Genomic DNA, 23,976 nt, shown 5'->3' with positions numbered 1-23,976 from the left:
AACCACATTTGGAGCAACTCATTTTAGGACAGTTTATAACTTGACATCACTGTCTGCCACGTGGCTTATACCATCATGTCTGTCCTGTCTTCCCAGTGAGACCATGGGTGCCAAGACCTAAGCACTGCATGCAAATTAAGCCTGACAACTAAGCTACATAGATTCCTCTTTCTTTTCTTTTCTTTTTTTTAGTTTTATTGAGGTCTAATTGACAAATAAAAATTGTATATATTCAAGGTATACAACTTGATATTTTGATATATGTATACATTGTGAAATGATCACTACAATCAAGCTAATTAACACATCCATCACCTCTCATAGTTACCATTTTCTATTGTTGTGCTTATTATTAATTTTTTAATCCCTCCTGGCATGTAACATCAACTTACAATAGGCAAAGAGAGCCAATGAGAAGATTATTAGAAAAATAATTCAGAGAAAATGATATGCTTTTCCTCAGTAGTAAGAGAAGTTTAACAAATGGCAGTGAATTCTGAGGACAATGAAGGAAGCAAGGTCAGGAGCAGCAAAAGCCTCTAGGCTGCCATGTCCCTAAAGGATGAGCTAAACTCTCATTCAAAACAACGGGCCAGGAGAGGCCAAGCCTCAGTTAGATGCATTAAACATGCCCCTCTGAAGAAGGCAGGAAGGAAGGAAACTACTTTTTGACATGTACTGTTTACATCATCATTCAGTGCTAAATATTTTGTATTTCGTTGATGACTTCCTTTTAATCCAAGGTTTTTTGAGCTTTAAAAAAAAAAAGCCTCATGGCAGATGCAGGTCTGAGTTGGGTACCCCATGCCACTCGTGATGACACCGGAGAACTTCTAAACATTTCAAAACTGATGTGCCACCAGAAGCATATCGAGGCCTAAATGGGGCTGAAATCAGCAGACAATCCCTTGGAAACCTGAAAAAGGGGAGAGAACGTCTGCAGACTTGCAAATTCCAAGAGGTCTCTATCCTGCCCAAGTTTACAGGATACGACAGTTAATTTTATGTGTCAACTTGTCTGGGTCACGAGGTGCCCAGATTAAATAATATTTCTGGGCATGTCTGTCAGGGTGTTTCCAGATGAGATGAGCCTTTGAATCAGTAGCCTGAGTAAAGCAGATTGCCCTCCCCAATATGTGTAGGCATCATCCAATCTGTTGAGGGCCCATATAGAACAAAAAGGTGGAGGAAGGGAGAATTTGCTCACTCTGCCTGACTTCTTGAGCTGGGACATCAGTCCTCTACCCAAGGACTGGAATTTACACCATTAGCTCTCCTGGTTCTCAGGCCTGTGGACTTGTACCGAACTATACCACCATCTGTCCTGGGTCTTCAGCTTACACATGGCAGATCGTGGGACTTCTCAGCCTCCATAATCACGGGAGCCAATTACTTACAGTAAATCTCTTTATATGGATCCTGTTGGTTCTGTCTCTCTGGAGAACCCTGACTAATACACATGACCAAAATAAAGGAAGCATTTGGACTAGCAAGGACTCGCTGAATGCAAGAGCATAAGAACAGGTCTGGTCAGCGACAGTATTGTCAGGGTCTGAGAATAGAAAAATCTCCATGAAGGAGAAATAATGAAGAATACATAATTTCTGTTTAAAATACACACACACACACACACACACGTCATAGGCAATATATATGTATATATGTGCACACGTGTGCACACACGCGCACACGCACACACACACATAGACATCTACCTCAAAGAAAGATTGTCATGAGGTTCACCAAGATGTTAATAGTGATCATCTCTGAGTGGTGGGATTACAGGTGATATTTATTTTCTTCTTTATACTTTTCCTGAACTGTCTGACTTTTTTAAAATCATTGTTTACATAATGTTATGTAGTCAGAAAAGAAATACTTCCTGTTTTAAAAAAAATGAAGTAAAAATTAGTCACTACTGCCCTTATAGTACTAGCAACAGAAAATGTCTACAATTACTGACTCTTAGAGAGGATAAGAGTTAATATAAGATCAGATGGGAAATAAAATTTGTTACATTTTTACCAAAGAAAAAAAGATCAGATGCGGACGTCTTACATGTGGGTGAACTTGATTTTCCAGGTCTCCAAATACTGTGGGTGAGCTAGAATTATTTTGGTTTGTCTAAGGTATTCAACACAGATTGGGAGGGCAATCAGAACACTCAGAACATATTTTGAATTAGTTGCTGCTAAAAATTTGCCTAAATACTCAAAAATGTGAATTAGAAAAAAACACCAACAATCAACCCAAATCCCTTCACATGCATATCTAGTTACAACAACATGTCTAACTGGTCTCAATAATTCAGCAATATTTACACCACAGCTCTACAGTTCCTTCCCAGGCCATCATGGGCTCTCCAAGACCTTCTGTTTTATTAAGTTTGGTTTGAGACAAAATCTATCAAAATTTAAATACATATATATATATTTTGGCTCAACAATTTAACTTCTAGGAATCCACCTCACAGATCTTTTTTTTTTCACCTCACAGATCTTTATATACTTTGCCAAAGTTACACACACAGGATGTTCACTGCAGAATTGTTTATAATTGCGAGGAACCAGAAATAATGTACATGAACTCCAACAGGAGATGGGTGATAGAAACTACAGTACAGGGGCTTCCCTGGTGGCACAGTGGTTGAGAATCCGCCTGCCAATGCAGGGCACATGGGTTCGAGCCCTGGTCCAGGAAGATCCCACATGCCACGGAGCAACTAAGCCCATGTGCCACAACTACTGAGCCTACACTCTAGAGCCCACAAGGCACAACTACTGAGCCCGCATGCTGCAACTACTGAAGCCCGCACACCCTAGAGCCCGTGCTCCACAACAAGAGAAGCCACCACAGTGAGAAGCCCATGCACCGCAACAAAGAGTAGCCCCCGCTCGCCATGACTACAGAAAGCCCGCGGGCAGCAAAAAGACTCAACACAGCCAAAAATAAAATTAATTAAAAAATAAAAGAGAAACTACAGTACGTCCAGAGTTGGTATATAGTATATATGGGGTTTACATAACGCCCATAAGAATCACAGAGGTTAGTCTGCCTTGGATAATCCCAGCATTTTAAATTGGTAGACTCAGCAGAGGCAGAGAGAGACTGAAAGCAGAGCGATGGTGTGCTCCAGGTCCGCAGGGAGAAGCAGCTACGGTAACACTTTCACCTACCATTTGACTGTGCCTTTCTGTTAAAAATTAAATCCTTGGGGGTCGCCTGGAAGCTAAAAGTGGTCAGAACCAGAGGCAGGGGGGAATTATGTGAAGGTGGTCAAAAGGTACAAACTTGCAGTTTTAAGATAAATAAGTACCAGGGATGTAATGTACAACATGATAAATACAATTGACTCTGTTGTATGCTCTTCATGACAGTTGTTGAGAGTAAATCCTGAGGAGTTCTCATCACAAGGAAAACATTTTTTTTTTATTTTTTAAATTTTGTAACTCTATGAGATGATGGATATTCAATGACTGATTGGGGTCATCATTTCATGATGTATGTAAGTCACATCAGTATGCTGTACACCTTAAACTTACACAGTGCTGCATGTCAATTATATGTCAATAAAACTGGAAGAAAAAAAGGAAATAGAAGGTAAATAAATAATTGAAAATGATATAATGTTAAGTGACAACTCAGGACACAAATTGTGTATATAGTATGATTGCAACTATGTAATGATATATAGCTATATAGGTGTAGGAAAAAAAGGCATCAAAATACTGCCAGTTTAAAAAGAAAAAGTGATCAGGGATGAAGAGAGAAGGGAGCCTAGCTCTGTTGGGTAACGTTTTAACCTCGGAAATGTAAGAGGACGAACAGTGACAAAATTATCCCCTATGATTATTGTCCAGGTTACCTATGAAGCTCCTACTTGATTCTTCATGCCAACTACTATTCATGTCATCATTACAGAGCAAATGCACTGAAGAATGAAATTCCATTTTTTGAAACCAAATGTATAGAGAGATTTAAAAACTGTTTAGGGACTTCCCTGTCACTCCAGTGATTAGGACTCCACACTTCTACTGCAGGGGGCACGGGTTCGATCCCTGGTCGGGGAACTAAGATCCCACAAGCCGTGTGGTGCGGCCAAAAATAAAATAAAATTGAAAAATAAAAACTGTTTATCCATGGACACATGAAAGGAGCACATAGTACAAATGCACATAGAGCATTGGGTGAAAATTGAAACTGTATTTCAGCTGTGATGGGGAAGATGACAGCGATACTAGACAGGGAGACTTAGAGGTCATGATGACTTGACCTTTTCATTGCTGACTGGGCCAAGTCTGGAAAGGAGACATGGAGGAAAGCAGAGAGTAGATTAAGGAAAAGGATACGATTTCTTTTTCAAATGGGAACTTATTTTGAGTATTGCACATGCCCTATTTATAGCTGATATATTTTGACATATCTGTGCTCAAGCCAGAGCCATCTCATTCCTCCCTCTGTGCCAAAGGGCAGTCTTCCCTTTGGGCTCTCCTCAAGAACAAGGTTGATAATATTTCAGAGGCTATCGTAACTGGTTGATTTGATTCTAAAATAAAATCACAGTATGCAATCACTTAAAACGTATTGCATTAGAGGAACTTGGGAATTCACCTCCTAACTATCTGGTAAGGCTAGATCTAACTGCTAAATTTCCCCATAATGTCTACATATTAGCTGATTTCTCTTTTGCTGCAGTTTAGTAGACCTTGCTCTGAACCTTTGTGCTACCCTTGAATTTCTCAGTACAGTGGTTGTAAAACTTCTAGACATCTGTAACAAGCCTACAAATAAAAGAGCTCCACTGTCATTAGTGGAGACCCTTGCAATGCAACTTTCTCCAGTCTTCCACTGGTGTCGCCTCAACACATCAGTGGTTCTCCATGTAGAGAGTCAAGAAAATTTTTGTTCATCATCTGAACACTCACCACAGTATAATAATTCTTGGTAAGTGGAGTAGTTTCAAATCCTTTGACAGCCTTGGGGGAGAGAGGTCTCTCTGTGAAAAAGACATTTAAATTATGTTAATATTATACAGGTGTAAGATGAACAGTTTATAACATAGGGCAACTAACATACTATAAATATTGTCAAGTGGAAGGCTCAGTGGAAATGTACATTCCCAAATAAGTGAAAGTATAATCTTACTAAACTACAGCTGGTCAAGCTAGAGGTTTTTTTTTTGTTTTTTGTTTTTTTTTTGTTTTTTGTTTTTTTTTTGCGGTACGCGGGCCTCTCACTGTTGTGGCCTCTTCCGTTGCGGAGCACAGGCTCCAGACGCGCAGGCTCAGCGGCCATGGCTCACGGGCCCAGCTGCTCTGCGGCATGTCGGATCTTCCCGGACCGGGGCACGAACCCGTGTCCCCTGCATCGGCAGGCGGACTCTCAACCACTGCGTCACCAGGGAAGCCCTAGACTTTCTTAATGACAGGGTCAAGGCAAGAATTTCAGTTCCAGTTTGGGCTGTTTCTTCACTCCAGTCTGCCTCTCCATTCAACTTATTCAAAACAGATAAGCAAAGCCAATGCTAACCAAATATGTATATTTGTATCTTGCAACTTACTATACAAGAATAATAGCAGCCATCCTTTCTTAGGGCTGTCTATTGTGCCAAAACCAAAATAATCAGAATCTTGAATACACTGAAAACTAGCAGAAAATTCTTCTTTTATGTATCATTTTAATATCATTACGCTGTGCTATAAAAAGATGCCTTTCTTTTACAAAGTTCATCTTACCCATATATACACTAATATGTATAAAATAGATAACTAATAAGAACCTGCTGTATAAAAAATAAATAAAATAAAATTCAAAAAAAAGAAGCCATTTAGGTTATAGGTTCTCACTACACCTAATACCCTCTCTGAATTTTGCAAAGTGGTATTACTCAGGTACCAAGGGCCTAGAGAAGAAAGAAGATTTGGGAGAATATGCAGCATGTCCCTGCCTCTATACAAGACTTCTTGGTTTCACAGCCAAACACTAAGCTGCTTTAACACCCCCTAAGATTTTATTACATAATTCAAATAATTTTAGTGCCACATCTCTATATGTGGTTTCTGATGAGTTCTATGAGTACGTAAACACACACTTCTGTCATACAGTATTTAAAGAAATATAGTTTATATAATAAATACTATATCTAGTACAATAACCCACAATTTTATTAGAACTGAAAATCCTAAACAGACCTGACTAGTTTTCAGAATATCCTATACTAGCCCCTCTCAAACACCACAGTACTCTGTGGCATATATTTACACTCTAAATGAAATAAATTTAGGGGCTTCCCTGGTGGCGCACTGGTTAAGAATCCTCCTGCCAAAGCAGGGTACATGGGTTCGAGCCCTGGTCTGGGAAAATCCCACATGCCGCAGAGCAACTAAGCCCGTGCGCCACAACTACTGAGCCTGTGCTCTAGAGCTCGTGAGTCACAACTACTGAGCCCACGTGCCACAACTAATGAAGCCCGTGCGCCTAGGGCCCTGCTACACAACAAGAGAAGCCACCGCAAAAAGAAGCCCACGCACCGCAACGAAAAGTAGGCCCGGCTTCCGGGAAGATGGCGGAAGAGTAAGATGCGCAGATCACTTTCCTCCCCACAGATACACCAAAAATACATCTACGCGTGGAACAACTCCTACAGAACACCTACTGAACGCTGGCAGAAGACCTCAGACCTCCCAAAAGGCAAGAAGCCCCCCACATACCTGGGTAGACAAAAGAAAAAAGAATAAACAGAGACAAAAGAATAGGGACGGGACCTGCACCAATGGGAGGGAGCTGTGAAGGAGGAAAAGTTTCCACACACTGGGAAGGCCTTTCGCGGGCGGAGACTGCGGGTGGCGGAGGGGGTAAGCTTCGGAGCCACGGAGGAGAGCACAGCAACAGGGGTGCGGAGGGCAAAGCGGAGAGATTCCCGCACAGAGGATCGGTGCTGACCAGCACTCACCAGCCCGAGAGGCTTGTCTGCTCACCCGCCGGGGCGGGCGGGGCTGGGAGCTGAGGCTCGGGCTTCGGTCGGAGCGCCGGGAGAGGACTGGGGTTGGCGGCGTGAACACAGCCTGCAGGGGTTAGTGCACCGCGGCTAGCCGGGAGGGAGACCGGGGAAAAGTCTGGACCTGCCGAAAAGGCAAGAGACTTTTTCTTGCCTCTTTGTTCCCTGGTGCGCGAGGAGAGGGGATTAAGAGCGCTGCTTAAAGGAGCTCCAGAGACGGTCGCGAGCCACGGCTAAAAGCGCGGACCCCAGAGACGGGCATGAGACGCTAAGGCTGCTGCCGCCGCCGCCACCAAGAAGCCTGTGTGCGAGCACAGGACACTATCCACACCCCCTTCCGGGGAGCCTGTGCAGCCCGCCACTGCCAGGGTCCCGGGATCCAGGGACAACTTACCCGGGAGAACGCACGGCGCGCCTCAGGCCGGTGCAACGTCACGCTGGCCTCTGCCGCCGCAGGCCCGCCCCGCGCTCCGTGCCCCTCCCTCCCCCCCGGCCTGAGTGAGCCAGAGCCCCCGAATCAGCGGCTCCTTTAACCCCGTCCTGTCTGAGCGAAGAACAGACGCCCTCCAGCGACCTACACGCACAGGCAGGGCCAAATCCAAAGCTGAGCCCCGGAAGGTGTGGGAACAAGGAAAAGAAAGGGAAATCTCTCCCAGCAGCCGCAGAAGCAGCGGATTAAAGCTCCACAATCAACTTGATGTCTGTGGAAACATCAATACAAAACGAATCATCCCAAATTGAGGAGGTGGGCTTTGAGAGCAAGATTTATGCTGTATAGCTTTGCTTCCACCATTGTCCTAGCGTTCTATCCGTCCGTTTTTTTTTTGTTTCTTTGTTTTACTTCTTTTTTTCTTAATAATTATGTTTTTATTTTAATAACTTTATTATATTTTATCTTACTTTATTTTATTTTACTTTATCTTCTTTCTTTCTTTTTTCCTTCCTTCCGTCCTTCCTTCCTTCCTCCCTCCCTCCCTCCCTCCTTTCTTTCTTTCTTTCGTTCTTTCCTTCTACTTCTACTAATTCTTTCTTTCTACTTTTTCTCCCTTTTATTCTGAGCCGTGTGGATGAAAGGCTCTTGGTGCTGCAACCAGGAGTCAGTGCTGTGCCTCTGAGGTGGGAGAGCCAACTTCAGGACACTGGTCCACAAGAGACCTCCCAGCTCCACATAATATCAAACAGCGAAAATCTCCCAGAGATCTCCATCTCAACACCAGCACCCAGCTTCACTCAACGACCAGCAAGCTACAGTGCTGGACACCCTTTGCCAAACAACTAGCAAGACAGGAACACAACTGCACCCATTAGCAGAGAGGCTGCCTAAAATCATAATAAGTCCACAGACACCCCAAAACACACCACCAGATGTGAACCTGCCCACCAGAAAGACAAGATCCAGCCTCATGCACCAGAACACAGGCACTAGTCCCCTCCACCAGGAAGCCTACACAACCCACTGAACCAACCTTAGCCACTGGGGAGAGACACCAAAAACAACAGAAACTGCAAGCCTGCAGCCTGCAAAAAGGAGACCCCAAACACAGTAAGATAAGCAAAATAAGAAGACAGAAAAACACACAGCAGATGAAGGAGCAAGATAAAAACCCACCAGACCTAACAAATGAAGAGGAAATAGACAGTCTACATGAAAAAGAATTCAGAATAATGATAGTAAAGATGATCCAAATCTTGGAAATAGAATGGAGGAAATAAAAGAAACATTTAACAAGGACCTAGAAGAACTAAAGATGAAACAAACAACGATGAACAACACAATAAATGAAATAAAAAATACTCTAGAAGGGATCAATAGCAGAATAACTGAGGCAGAAGAATGGATAAGTGACCTGGAAGATAAAATAGTGGAAATAACTACTGCAGAGCAGAATAAAGAAAAAAGAATGAAAAGAACTGAGGACAGTCTCAGAGACATCTGGGACAACATTAAACGCACCAACATTCGAATTATAGGGGTTCCAGAAGAAGAAGAGTAAAAGAAAGGGACTGAGAAGATATTTGAAGAGATTATAGTTGAAAACTTCCCTAATATGGGAAAGGAAATAGTTAATCAAGTCCAGGAAGCACAGAGAGTCCCATACAGGATAAATCCAAGGAGAAATACACCAAGACACATATTAATCAAACTGTCAAAAATTAAATACAAAGAAAACATATTAAAAGCAGCAACGGAAAAACAACAAATAACACACAAGGGAATCCCCATAAGGTTAACAGCTGAGCTTTCAGCAGAAACTCTGCAAGCCAGAAGGGACCTGCAGGACATATTTAAAGTGATGAAGGAGAAAAACCTACAACCAAGATTACTCTACCCAGCAAGGATCTCATTCAGATTTGATGGAGAAATTAAAACCTTTACAGACAAGCAAAAGCTGAGAGAGTTCAGCACCACCAAACCAGCTTTACAACAACTGCTAAAGGAACTTCTCTGGGCAAGCAGCACAAGAGAAGGAAAAGACCTACAATAACGAACCCAAAACAATTAAGAAAATGAGAATAGGAACTTACATATCGATAATTACCTTAAATGTAAACGGACTAATTGCTCCCACCAAAATACACAGATTGGCTGAATGGATACAAAAACAAGACCCATATATTTGCTGTCTACAAGAGACCCACTTCAGACCTAGAGACACATACAGACTGAAAGTAAGGGGATGGAAAAAGATATTTCATGCAAACGGAAACCAAAAGAAAGCTGGAGTAGCAATTCTCATATCAGACAAAATAGACTTTAAAATAAAGACTATTTGAAGAGACAAAGAAGGACACTACATAATGATCAAGGGATCGATCCAAGAAGAAGATATAGTAAATATTTATGCACCCAACATAGGAGCACCTCAATACATAAGGCAAATACTAACAGCCATAAAAGGGGAAATCGACAGTAACACATTCATAGTAGGGGACTTCAACACCCCACTTTCACCAATGGACAGATCATCCAAAATGAAAATAAATAAGGAAACCCAGGCTTTAAATGATACATTAAACAAGATGGACTTAACTGATATTTATAGGACATTCCATCCAAAAACAACAGAATACACATTTTTCTCTAGTGCTCATGGAACATTCTCCAGGATAGAGCATATCGTGGGTCACAAATCAAGCCTTGGTAAATTTAAGAAAATTGAAATTGTTTCAAGTATCTTTTCCGACCACAACGCTATGAGACTAGATATCAATTACAGGAAAAGATCTGTAAAAAATACAAACACATGGAGGCTGAACAATACACTACTTCATAACGAAGTGATCACTGAAGAAATCAAAGAGGAAATAAAAAAATACCTAGAAACAAATGACAATGGAGACAAGACGACCCAAAATCTATGGGATGCAGCAAAAGCAGTTCTAAGAGGGAAGTTTATAGCAATACAATCCTACCTTAAGAAACAGGAAACATCTCGAATAAACAACCTAACCTTGCACCTAAAGCAATTAGAGGAAGAAGAACAAAAAAACCCCAAAGTTAGCAGAAGGAAAGAAATCATAAAAATCAGATCAGAAATAAATGAAAAAGAACTGAAGGAAATGATAGCAAAGATCAATAAAACTAAAAGCTGGTTCTTTGAGAAGATAAACAAAATTGATAAACCATTAGCCAGACTCATCAAGAAAAAAAGGTAGAAGACTCCAATCAATAGAATTAGAAATGAAAAAGGAGAAGTAACAACGGACACTGCAGAAATACAAAAGATCATGAGAGATTACTACAAGCAACTCTATGCCAATAAAATGGACAAGCTGGAAGAAATGGACAAATTATTAGAAATACACAACGTGCCAAGACTGAATCAGGAAGAAATAGAAAATATGAACAGACCAATCACAAGCACTGAAATTGAAACTGTGATTAAAACTCTTCCAACAAACAAAAGCCCAGAACCAGATGGCTTCACAGGCGAATTCTATCAAACATTTAGAGAAGAGCTAACACCTATCCTTCTCAAACTCTTCAAAATATAGCAGAGGGAGGAACACTCCCAAACTCATTCTACGAGGCCACCATCACCTTGATACCAAAACCAGACAAGGATGTCACAAAGAAAGAAAACTACAGGCCAATATCACTGATGAACATAGAAGCAAAAATCCTCAACAAAATACTAGCAAGCAGAATCCAACAGCACATTAAAAGGATCATACACCATGATCAAGTGGGCTTTATTCCAGGAATGCAAGGATTCTTCAATATACGCAAAACAATCAATGTGATAAACCATATTAACAAATTGAAGGAGAAAAAACATATGATCATCTCAATAGATGCAGAGAAAGCTTTTGACAAAATTCAACACCCATTTATGATAAAAACCTGCAGAAAGTAGGCATAGAGGGAACTTACCTCAACATAATAAAGGCCATATATGACAAACCCACAGCCAACATCGTCCTCAATGGTGAAAAACTGAAAGCATTTCCACTAAGATCAGGAAGAACACAAGGTTGCCCACTCTCACCACTATTATTCAACATAGTTTTGGAAGTTTTAGCCACAGCAATCAGAGAAGAAAAGGAAATAAAAGGAATCCAAATCGGAAAAGAATAAGTAAAGCTGTCACTGTTTGCAGATGACATGATACTATACACAGAGAATCCTAAAGATGCTACCAGAAAACCACTAGAGCTAATCAATGAATTTGGTAAAGTAGCAGGATACAAAATTAATGCACAGAAATCTCTGGCATTCCTATACACTAGTGATGAAAAATCTGAAAGTGAAATCAAGAAAACACTCCCATTTACCATTGCAACAAAAAGAATATCTAGGAATAAACCTACCTAAGGAGACAAAAGACCTGTATGCAGAAAATTATAAGACACTGATGAAAGAAATTAAAGATGATACAAATAGATGGAGAGATATACCATGTTCTTGGATTGGAAGAATCAACATTGTGAAAATGACTCTACTACCCAAAGCAATCTACAGATTCAATGCAATCCCTATCAAACTACCACTGGTATTTTTCACAGAACTAGAACAAAAAAATTTCACAATTTGTATGGAAACACAAAAGACCCCGAACAGCCAAAGCAATCTTGAGAACGAAAAACGGAGCTGGAGGAATCAGGCTCCCTGACTTCAGACTATACTACAAAGCTACAGTAATCAAGACAGTATGATACTGGCACAAAAACAGAAAGATAGATCAATGGAACAGGATAGAAAGCCCTGAGATAAACCCACGCACATATGGTCACCTTATCTTTGATAAAGGAGGCAGGAATGTACAGTGGAGAAAAGACAGCCTCTTCAATAAATGGTGCTGGGAAAACTGGACAGGTACATGTAAAAGTATGAGATTTGATCACTCCCTAACACCATACACAAAAATAAGCTCAAAATGGATTAAAGACCTAAATGTAAGGCCAGAAACTATCAAACTCTTAGAGGAAAACATAGGCAGGACACTCTATGACATGAATCACAGCAAGATCCTTTTTGACCCACCTCCTAGAGAAATGGAAATAAAAACAAAAATAAACAAATGGGACCTAATGAAACTTCAAAGCTTTTGCCCAGCAAAGGAAACCATAAACAAGACCAAAAGTCAACCCTCAGAATGGGAGAAAATATTTGCAAATGAAGCAACTGACAAAGGATTAATCTCCAAAATTTATAAGCAGCTCATGCAGCTCAAAAACAAAAAAACAAACAACCCAATCCAAAAATGGGCAGAAGACCTAAATAGACATTTCTCCAAAGAAGATATACAGACTGCCAACAAACACATGAAAGAATGCTGAACTTCATTAATCATTAGAGAAATGCAAATCAAAACTACAATGAGATATCATCTCACACCAGTCAGAATGGCCATCATCAAAAAATCTAGAAATAATAAATGCTGGAGAGGGTGTGGAGAAAAGGGAACCCTCTTGCACTGTTGGTGGGAATGTAAATTGATACAGCCACTATGGAGAACAGTATGGAGCTTCCTTAAAAAACTACAAATAGAACTACCATATGACCCAGCAATCCCACTACTGGGCATATACCCTGAGAAAACCATAATTCAAAAAGAGTCATGTACCAAAATGTTCATTGCAGCTCTATTTACAATAGCCCGGAGATGCAAACAACCTAAGTGTCCATCATCGGATGAATGGATAAAGAAGATGTGGCACATATATACAATGGAATATTACTCAGCCATAAAAAGAAAAGAAATTGAGCTATTTGTAATGAGGTGGATAGACCTAGAGTCTGTCCTGCAGAGTGAAGTAAGTCAGAAAGAGAAAGACAAATACCATATGCTAACACATATATATGGAGTTTAAGAAAAAATATGTCATGAAGAACCTAGGGGTAAGACAGCAATAAAGACACAGACCTACTAGAGAATGGACTTGAGGATATGGGGAGGGGGAAGGGTAAGCTGTGACAAAGCGAGCGAGAGGCATGGACATATATACACTACCAAACGTAAAATAGATCGCTAGTGGGAAGCAGCCGCATAGCACAGGGAGATCAGCTCGGTGCTTTGTGACCACCTAGAGGGGTGGGATAGGGAGGGTGGGAGGGAGGGAGATGCAAGAGGGAAGAGATATGGGAACATATGTATATGTATAACTGATTCACTTTGTTATAAAGCAGAAACTAACACACCATTGTAAAGCAATTATATTCCAATAAAGATGTAAAAAAAAAAGAAAAAAGAAATGTAGCCCCCACGAGCTGCAACTAGAGAAAGCCCGCATGCAGCAACGAAAACCCAACACAGCCAAAAATAAATAAATAAATAAAATCTATTTAAAAAAAAGAAACCACTTAATAAAAATACAAGACAGCGATCATAAATGCTTAACAGTGTCACTACAGACTGTCTTCCCTACCCTCATTTTCTCCTTTGCTTCATTTTGTTTTATGTTCCATTTTTATCTTGCTATATTGTATGCTGCTTTAAACTCTTTCTGGGGACTTCCCTGGTGGCGCAGTGGTTAAGAATCCACCTGCCAATGCAGGGGACATGGGTTCGAGCCGTGGTCCGGGAAGATCCCACATGCTGCAGAGCAACTAAGCCCGTGCGCCACAACTCCTGAGCCTGCACTCTAGAGGTCGCAAGCCACAACTACCAAGCCCGTGTGCCACAACTACTGAAGTCCATGTGCATAGAGCCTGTGCTCTGCAACAAGAGAAGCCACTGCAATGAGAAGCCATGCTCCACAACAAAGAGAAGCCCCCGCTCACTGCAACTAGAGAGAGCCCACACGCAGCAACGAAGAACGAATGCAGCCAAATAAATAAATAAAATTAATTAATTTTAAACCAACTCTTTCTGATGTATGGTGGAGTATAAATAACCAAATATTATCATCAGGACTTGATTTTTTTTCTTTTTAAAAACAATATTTTCTAGTTTTATATCTATTACATTCCTACCCTAAAAAATGCAAACTATAGAAAAGAAAAACCAACAATTAACCCATCACCCAGAGCTAACCATCATCCAGAGTAACATTTTGAAGTACGTCTTCCCATTCTTTTTTTTTTTGCTATTAAAATAGATTTTTTTTAATTGGGGTATAGTTGTTTTACAATGTTGTGTTAGTTTCTACTGTACAGCGAAGTGAAGTAGAGTTCCCCGTGCTATACAGCAGGTTCTCGTTAGTTATCTATTTTATACATATTAGTGTTCCCATTCTTTTTATACATGTGTTTGTGAACACACACACACAAACACACATAGATCTTTCTTACTTCACCTACAGCTTTGTAATCCTCCTATTACAACATTATTTCATGAACATTTTCCCATTTAACCTTAATTTCTAATTTTTATTATATTTTAAATATCCCTTATGTTTATTTGGCACTTAACTGCTTTTAAGACATTTTATTTGATCTTTACAACTACCCTGTAAGGCAGAGATGATCTCGTTTTGTAGAGGAGGTCACTAGGGTGCAGGAAAGTGACGTCAGCTGCTTAAGGCCATGAATTTGGGAAATGGCAGAGCCAAGACTGAAGCCCTGGTGTGTCTTGACAAAAGCCTGTGCTCCTAACCAACAGGACGTCCAGAGATGAAGCTACTGAAGGGCCCGGTCAATGGCATGAGCAGTAGTTCCCCCCGGAGTTCAGAGGGATCATCGGTTTGATCTGGGATGGTCAGAGAAGACCTTGCTGGGCAGGGGGTACTTGATCTGTCCCTGGAGGGGGGCTAGAATTCAAATAGGCAGAGAAGACAGTAGAGAGTTTCCTAGGCAGGGAAGATGCCAGAAGCACAGCTGTAGAAATGGCAATGCTCAAGGCAGTACTGTTCCTGTGACAGTGAACTGTCCAGCTGGGCCGGGCTGGGTAAAGTGTAAATAAAACAAAAAGGCAACAATGAGGGCCAAATCTGGCACTCCTCAATGCCCCAAAACTGGGGCATAACCAGGTTTGGAAAGCTTCATGCAACTTCAAGGTCTGCCTGGATCCACATGGTGGCTTCACAAGGCTTTACTGGGTAAATTTGAGCAATGCAGAGCCACCCAGCCTATTACTTGAGATTGCAAATGACAGAGTCAGGAATTGAACCCAAGTATTGTACTGCCCAGCATGGTGTTCCCCCCAGCACACCATGGTTTTGCACTCGTAGGCATATTCAAAATCGACAGTTACCAAATTCTTTCTGGTTTTTATTAGGCAAGTTTTCTACAATGTACCCTTAATGCTACTCAGAATTCGGTTGTTTTGTGCAATTATGATGTAAACCAGTCTTGATAAAAATGAAACGTTCTAGAGAAACCAGCAAGATGTGACCACCTTTTGAAAGCAAGGCCAAAAGGAAGGGTAAACAGTAATGGAGAGCCTGCCAAGACAGAAGAGGAAAGGAAGGGCCACAGAAACTGGTCACTGTAACTGAAAAAAAATGTTAACTATGTGAAGTAGAACAGAGAAACATGAATTGAAAGAAAACAGTGGCTGCCATAGAGATTCCTGGGTGGCTGAACAAGATGCAAAAAGAGCTGGTGCTTTGATAAGATCAATAAAATTGTTAACAAGGATTTACTGTAGGACTTCCCTGGTGGCGCAGTGGTTAAGAATTCGCCTGCCAATGCAGGGGAAAAGGGTTTGAGGCCTGGTCCGAGAAGATCCCACATGCCACGGAGCAACTAAGCCAGTGCGCCACAACTACTGAGCCTGCGTGCTGCAACTACTGAAGACTGCGCCTAGAGCCCGCGCTCTGCAACAAGAGAAGCCACTGCAACGAGAAGCCCGCACACCGCAAGGAAGAGTGGCCCCCGCTCGCCGCAACTAGAGAAAGCTTGCGTGCAGCAACAAAGACCCAACACAGCCATAAATAAATAAATGAATAAAATATATATTTAAAAAAGGATTTACTGTATAGTACAGGGAACTATATTCAATATATTGTAATAACCTATAACAGAAAAGAATCGAAAAAAAGAATATAGATATATATACATATAACCAAATCACTTTGCTGTACACCTGAAACTAACACAATATTGTAAATCAACTACACTTCAATAAAAAAAATATTACAGCGAAAAAAATTTTTAATAAAATAAAATTGTCAAACCTCTAGCAAGACTGACAGAGGAAAAAAGAGAGAACACACAAATTACCAATAGGAGGAATGAAGTAGGGGATATCATTACAGACTCTGGAGATGCCCAAAAGATAATAAAGAAATACCATGAACAACTTAAAACACATAAATTTGATAATTAGGTATGAAATGGAGCAATTCCTCAGAAAACCAAAACTACCACAGTTCACCCAATATTAAATACACCATTTGAATAGCCTTATAATTATTCTGGAAATTGAAGTTATAAATTTAAAACTGTGGAAAAAAGAAATCTCCAGGCCCATATGGTTTCAGTGGCGAGTTCTACCAAATGTTTAAGGAAGAAGCCATAGCAATTATTCCCAATCTCTTACAGAAAATAAAGAGAAGGGATCACTTTCCAATTCATTTTATAAAGTCACTATTAATTACACTGACACCAAAACCAGACAAAGACAGTACAAAAAAGAAAACCGCTGACCCATACCCCTCATGAATTTCGATGCAAAAAACGATAACAAAGAATTAGCAAACAGAATTCAGTGATATTTTAAAAGAATTGTATACCATAGAATTCATCTCATGGATGTTGGTTAAATATTCAAAAATCAATCAATGAAACCCATGGTATTAATAGTCTAAAAAGAAAAATCACATGATAATAGCAATCGATGCAGCAAAAGCACAGGACAAAATTCAACACCCATTCAAGAAAAAAAAACTTCCAGAAAAAAAAAGGAATAAAGAGGAACTTCTCCAACTCAATAAAGAGCATCTATGAAAACCCTACAGCTAGCATCTTAACTAGCAGTGAAAGACCTAAGGCTGAATACCTTCCCCCTAAGATCAGGAACAAGACAAGGATGCCTGCTCTCACCACTCTCAGCGTAGTGCTAGAAGGTCTGGCTGTCCCTGCAGCCTTGGTGTAGGATGGGGAATCAATACAAAGAGAAGAAGGAAGACAGATTTGGAAGGACAACCTTAGAAAGTCTTTAAAAATGTAGTCCTGGGCTTCCCTGGTGGCGCAGTGGTTGAGAGTCTGCCTGCCGATGCAGGGGACACGGGTTCGTGCCCCGGTCCTGGAAGATCCAACATGCCGTGGAGCGGCTGGGCCCGTGAGCCATGGCCACTGAGCCTGCGCGTCCGGAGCCTGTGCTCCGCAACGGGAGAGGCCACAACAGTGAGAGGCCCGCGTACCGAAAAAAAAAAAAAAATGTAGTCCTTGCAAACAACTGGCCCCATGAAAAAAATTCAAGGGGTGGATGCAAAGAAAAACACCAGCACTAGGTTTCAGTGACAGTTTCTTGCCTCTTGTACCTCCTTTGCCCTCCACCACTGCCTACTCCCGCCACGTGCAGTCCTAGCTGAAACCCACCCTCGGCAACACGCAGAGAAGGAATAAGAATGTGGACGTTCAGAGGAGACAAGTCCAGTCCCTGGGGGTGGTTCAAAGTGACAGGAGGGGAGAAAAATTTGTCACCCCAAAATGTCTCTTTGGCATGTGGATTATTTTGAGCTGAAAACAATCAAGGCTCTAAAGACTCAGGAAGTCTTTCTTTTCACCACCCCCTTAGCTGGCTAGAGAATTTAGGTAGAGGGCCTGTTCCTGGAACAGAGCTATCAGCAGAGACATATGCAAAGAACGTGTGCTGGGTATGAGGGGGGCAACTCTCAGAGATCAGAGTCCACTCTGTGTCCCACTGTCTCTGTCTGGCCCAGCAAACGTTTATTTACCAAACATTTGCTTTTCCATCTCTATGTCAATTGCCCTCCCGCCCCTTTGAAGTCCCAAACCCCTACCCCCAACATCCTCTTTTGTCTTTAGCTGAAGTTGGTATTTAAGGTGAGGGTTTCACCATTTTGGCGACTTATTCAGTTCTCCTGGGTCTCTCCCATGTATACTTGTTATTAAACTTGGATTTCCTCCTGTTAATATCTCATATTGGCTTAGTTCTCAGACCAGACAGAAGAACCAAGAAGGGTTAGAGGAAAATTTCTTCCTCCCTGATATGACCTAACATGAAAACATAAACCTTTTACATGGTGTTTCTAAGGCCATTAAAAAACTGGTCAATTCAATTCAATCAGTGGAAAAAAAAATCAGTCAACGTAGTGAAGAATTCAAAGGGCTTATTGTGGTGGCCTCTCCCGTTGCGGAGCACAGGCTCTAGGTGCGCAGGCCTCAGCAGCTGTGGCACGTGGGCTCAGTAGTTGTGGCGCACGGGCTTAGTTGCTCCGCAGCATGTGGGATCTTCCCAGACCAGGGCTCAAACCCGTGTCCCCTGCATTGGCAGGCGGATTCTCAACTACTGTGCCACCAGGGAAGCCCAACCCTCCTACTTCTGATGTAAAGATCCCTTTCCCATTAACTCTCGATTCATTCCCCTCCCTTGCTGAGGTACAGATTCCTATGCCTGTTGGTGGTGACAGGTCAAAAAGAAATCTAGTGATAACTAGCTTTCTCTGGACATGAAGCATCTATGTGATACACCCAGAAGATTAAAACAGGAAGTCTAAATATAAAGCCCAATCCTAGTTTTGGATTTTAATAAGTAGGAAGAGTCATTTCTTAATCTGCCTTAATACAAATTTAATTAGCCATCTACCTAATCCCCTCACTTGACATCTATATTTACCTGAAAAGAAGAAGTTTTAGAAGGATTTAATGATCCCTTAACTGAATCAGTTGCAGAAAACAGAACTTGCTTAAAATATCTGCTCCAATCATACTTCCTCAATATTTTCTTGGCATGGACATTTTGCCAGGAAAATTTTAATGCAAAGTCCTGACAAAACATGTAGCCTCTCTCGGTAACAAAGACACAAATAAAAAAAGAGATATAGGGACTTCCCCGGTGGCACAGTGGTTAAGAATCTGCCTGCCAATGCAGGGGACACAGGTTTGAGCCCTGGTTCGGGAAGATCCCACATGCCGCGGAGTCACTAAGCCCATACGCCACAACTACTGAGCCTGCGTGCCACAACTACTGAAGCCCATGTGCCTAAAGCCTGTGCTCCACAACAAGAGAAGCCACCGCAATGAGAAGACCGCACACCGCAACAAAGAGTAGCCCCTGCTCACCGCAACTAGAGAAAGCCCACATGCAGCAACGAAGACCCAACACAGCCAAAAATAAATAATTAATTAAATTTTTAAAAAGAGAGGGATATAATTTACTACCTTACTGATGTAGTGGCAGACATGACTTTGATGTATAAACAAGTTTATTTACAAGTTACCACTGATTTTGAAGAAAAGGACTGAAAATTGGATAAATGGCTAGTTTTCTTATTTATAATGTATCTGACTCAAATGAAATAAAGGAGCAAGGGCCCTTAATATATCTTCTGTAGTTTATATAATGACTAAGTTATTCATACAAGTATTTTTCATGAAGATCCCTGAAAAAATATTTTTAGTCAAAATCGGGTTTACTTTTCTCATGTAACAAGAAATTGACTGGTAACAAGGGCTTCCTAATGTCACCAGTGTCCGGGTTCCATCATCCTTGGTGAGAGGCTTTTATCATCATGGTCACAAAAACCTACTCTATCTTCAGTCTTAAGCTCATGTTGAAAGGTGTGTGTGTGTGTGTGTGTGTGTGTGTGTGTGTGTGTGTGTGTGTGTGTGTGTGTGTAAAACATTATACTCAAATATTCTATTTCTTAACTTTCTACACTATTACACTGGTGGTTCTGTAGGTCCTCAGAAATCAACCTCCTCCTGAAGAGAGGAAGAAGATGTCCCCAGGGCTTCGGCCATAATTATCTCTAGACAAAAGTTATAGTAGAATCTAAAACGTAAAAGGCCACTCCCCAAGGGCAAACTTCCAGAGCATGAAGTGCTCTTGTCAAGGGAAGAAAACACTGCACAGCTCTCCACGGCATAGCCATCTGCAGGGTTAAGGGCTGTCTGGGGCTAGGGTTGCTTCATTTGGTTTCTAAGACAATCCTGAAGAACCTGTAGTATCAGCCTGAATGGTACCCCAGGCTACCATGAACAAGTATGTCAGAAGTCCTGACTACTTGAGTGACCTCAGTATTACACATCTGCCCCAATAGTAAGCAGATGGTTCCACGCCTGATTCAACTTCATAAAGCACCCAGAAGTTGTATGGCGGAGGAGTTTAAAACTCCAATTTGAAGGTTTCGTTTCTTTGAGCTAGGCATTTAACTTAGAAATCATTTTTTTAACTCTTTAAAAATAAATTTTCTTTCCTGAGCTTACTTAGCAGTATGGACTTCGTGGAAAGAAATTCCAAAGTTGACAAGTATTTTCTAGACCAAGCATAAAACAGCAGAACATTGAATTTATATTGTCCTTCAGCAGCATCCTAGGTGGGTTTTGGCCTGCTTACTGTTTTGTGGAGGCAAGACTTGGGTGGGAAAGAATTCAAGTCAGCAAAGACCTGACACCTACTTTCCCAGCAAGACCTTTGCGTTACACCTAGCTCATCTCTTCCACGGTCCCCTAAACTCGCTCTGCTCACCTACCACAGCTCTTTCAAGGTTTTTGATCTCCCCAACCAATCACTACAACTTAGATTGTCCTTCTGGGCCTATCCACACAGTCTCCGTGTCTTTGAGGGTTCAGCTCAAGCCCTATCTCCTCCAGGAAGCCTCTCCCGACCTCTCCAGCCACCGTGTTCTCTCTGTCCACTGATGATCTGCTATGTATCTGACCCTTCATCATCCACCACTTCATACTGTCCATTGTCAGTTTCCATTGTCAGTTTCATCTGCAGCTCTTCTCTCTCTCCCGTGCTCCGAATCCATACTGCCAACCTGCTAGAAATCTTCAGAATGATGACTCGCTGGCGCCTCCACTCAACATGTCCAAAACAACTCATCATCTTCAGTACCAATTACCCCCCCAGCACGCACGCACACGCACGCGCACACACACACCCTTCTCCCATCTTCTCTATTAATGGAGTTCAGCATGTATGTCTAAAGCACTGCATTAGGCACTATGGAGATAGGAAGGTATACAAAGATGAATAATTTCCCTTTGACCTACATGTCAGGATGAGTTAGGCACCCCTCTTCTGCTCACCAGTCTCCAGAGTACCCTGTATTTGGAAGTTATCATTCAATATGCTAATGAGATCTTCCCCTCACTAGACTATGAACACCATGAGGGCAAGGGGCATGCCTTAGGTTTCTGTGCCTGACCGGTGCCCAGGCCAGAGACTGATAGCCTAGTCCTCTGCTGGCTGGCTAGGTGGATGACATCACATGCCCTTAAGGAGCTCACCACCAAGCTGGACCCCTAGACTTGGCGTCATGCTCACCTCTTCCCTTTTCCTCATAGCTGATTATCAGCCAGTTTTCTTGATTCTATTTTCACAATATCTACTGCATCCATCCACTTTCTCTTCCTCTCCACTGTCGCCAAAGTCACCCATGCCACTATCTGGATTGCTGGGACCTCAGCAGTAGTCTTCACTGGTTTCCCCACATCCTCATTGGTTATCCCCACCACTTCCCTGCCATCCAGCCCCAACACCACCACTAGAAAGATGTCCCTAAACCACATGCAACCCCCTGCTTACAGCTTGTCATTGACACCCTTCTTAATATAGGTCCAGCTCAAGGCCCCACCCCTTCACTTCACTCACCAGACCCTCAGCCCAAATCCTCCTACCACCCACTCCATGCTTCCCTACTTCCCGGCTTTAACTTAGTGACTCCTTCTAACCTTCTGCCCATCATAAGCCTCTTTTCATCATTCAAGAACCAAATCAAGTGCTTTTTTCCTCTGAGGTTATTGTTAATCACATCGTTTCTTTACTCCTCCAACAGCTTTGTACGTAGAGCTTTGTCTGTGTGACTCTGTCCTATCCTGTCACGGTTGGTTGTGTACACACCTATCTTGACTACTAGACTGTAAGCTCCTTGGGGGCAGGGTCCATGAGGACAGATTTTTATAGCCCCCTCCCCACCAAGTACCCAGGAGATGCTCAATGAACAAGCTAGACAGAATTGAATGACCTTTTGATCCCTGGTCCGAGAAGATCCCACATGCCTCAGAGCAGCTAAGCCTGTGCACCACAACTACTGAGCCTGTGCTCTAGAGCCTGCAAGCCACAACTACTGACCTGCGTGTCACAACTACTGAAGCCCACATGCCTAGAGCCCACGCTCTGCAATGAAGAGTAGCCCCCACTCGCCGCAACGAGAGAAAGCCCGCACATAGCAACGAAGACCCAATGCAGCAGAAAATAAATAAATTTATTTTTTAAAAAGAGAATTGAATGAAGTGCCCCACAATATTCATTGATTTTACAAATATTTACTGAGCCCAACAACACAGAAAAAACATCTCTGCCCTTGTGGTACTTACATTCTAATGGTCGGATACAGATGGTAAATGAAATAAATAAGTAAATGTACACTATGTTAGATAGAAAGAAATGGTAAACAAAAACCTACAAAAGGGAAGGGGGATAGGGGCAGTGGGAATAGGGTTCAATTTTCTCCTGGGTGACCGGGGAAGGTGCTACCCTGAAGCCAATGAGTGAGCAAAGACCTGAAGTAGGTAAGGGAACCAGCCGTGCTGATATCTGGGGAGAGCATTCCAGGTGGAGGGACAGCAGGTGAGGCAGGAGCCTGTCTGGAACAGGTAACCAGGAGGGCAGTGTGGCTGAAGTGTGATGAGTGAGGGGGAGAGAGGTCAAAGAGAAGGCCAGAGGGGCCACCAGAGGCCAAATCCTGGAGGGCCTTGTGGGCTATTGGGAATGACCTTGACCTTTACTCTTTTTGAGATGGGGAGCCATTATACTACTCAAGTTACACTTTGAAAGGATCACTCTGGATCTACTGAGTTTAAATTAGATTACAGGGGTGACAAGGACAGGAGCAGGGATGCCAGTTAGGAAGCTACTGCAATAAACTAGGTGAGAGATGGTCCATATTCTTCCAGTCTGAGGCCTTCCCTGACGAGCAGGCTTCCTGGCCCCAGCTAGCCAGACCTATCCTTGACAGTTGCATAGGATGCTTCTAAAGGTTAGGTTCCCTAGGTGCTCAAACCAGAGCCAGAAAGCTGCCAGGTGAGTCCTTAACTGAGTTGTAAACCAAAGAGAGTATAGGAAAAGCTCTAAGGGAAGGGGCCAAAGACCAGGAGAAACAGCTCAGGGCAGTCGGTCCACAAGGCAGGGGCCAGACTATACGCTATAAGGCTACAAGGCATCTCAATAAGGGACACTATAAGGAGTGCGTGCTGTCTGTCTGCCCCCCACAACCCCTCAAACAATGCTTGGGACTTCCAGGCCAGGAAGCAAGAGCTGTTCCTTTTAGTTTTACAGATGAAGCCAAGTTAGAGTGAATCTGTAAACTTATTTAGAGATCTTAATGAGATTACACAAATTGAAAGATGCAGCAAGGGGTAAAAATCGGCTGTGAAAATCATCAAAACCAAGGAAATT

The 23,976-nt window shown here is 42.1% G+C and overlaps 1 protein-coding gene across 8 annotated transcripts in view; it reads right to left on the bottom strand.

Moving 5' to 3' along the window:
- The window catches only part of ARHGEF6 (Rac/Cdc42 guanine nucleotide exchange factor 6), a 123,434-nt gene that overhangs the window by 61,886 nt on the left and 37,572 nt on the right, over positions 1 to 23,976 (bottom strand). For all 8 annotated transcript variants that reach the window (XM_019919027.3, XM_033849041.2, XM_019919026.3 and 5 more), the window contains one exon: positions 4,926 to 4,996. In XM_019919027.3, the coding sequence (XP_019774586.1) occupies positions 4,926 to 4,996 (71 nt within the window). The remainder of the gene's footprint in view (positions 1 to 4,925; positions 4,997 to 23,976) is intronic.

Source organism: Tursiops truncatus, chromosome X (assembly GCF_011762595.2).
Source record: "Tursiops truncatus isolate mTurTru1 chromosome X, mTurTru1.mat.Y, whole genome shotgun sequence".
In the NCBI taxonomy this organism is placed as follows: domain Eukaryota; kingdom Metazoa; phylum Chordata; class Mammalia; order Artiodactyla; family Delphinidae; genus Tursiops; species Tursiops truncatus.
The sequence above is the reverse complement of the archived record's forward strand: the minus strand, read 5'-3'. Positions and strand labels throughout refer to the sequence as shown.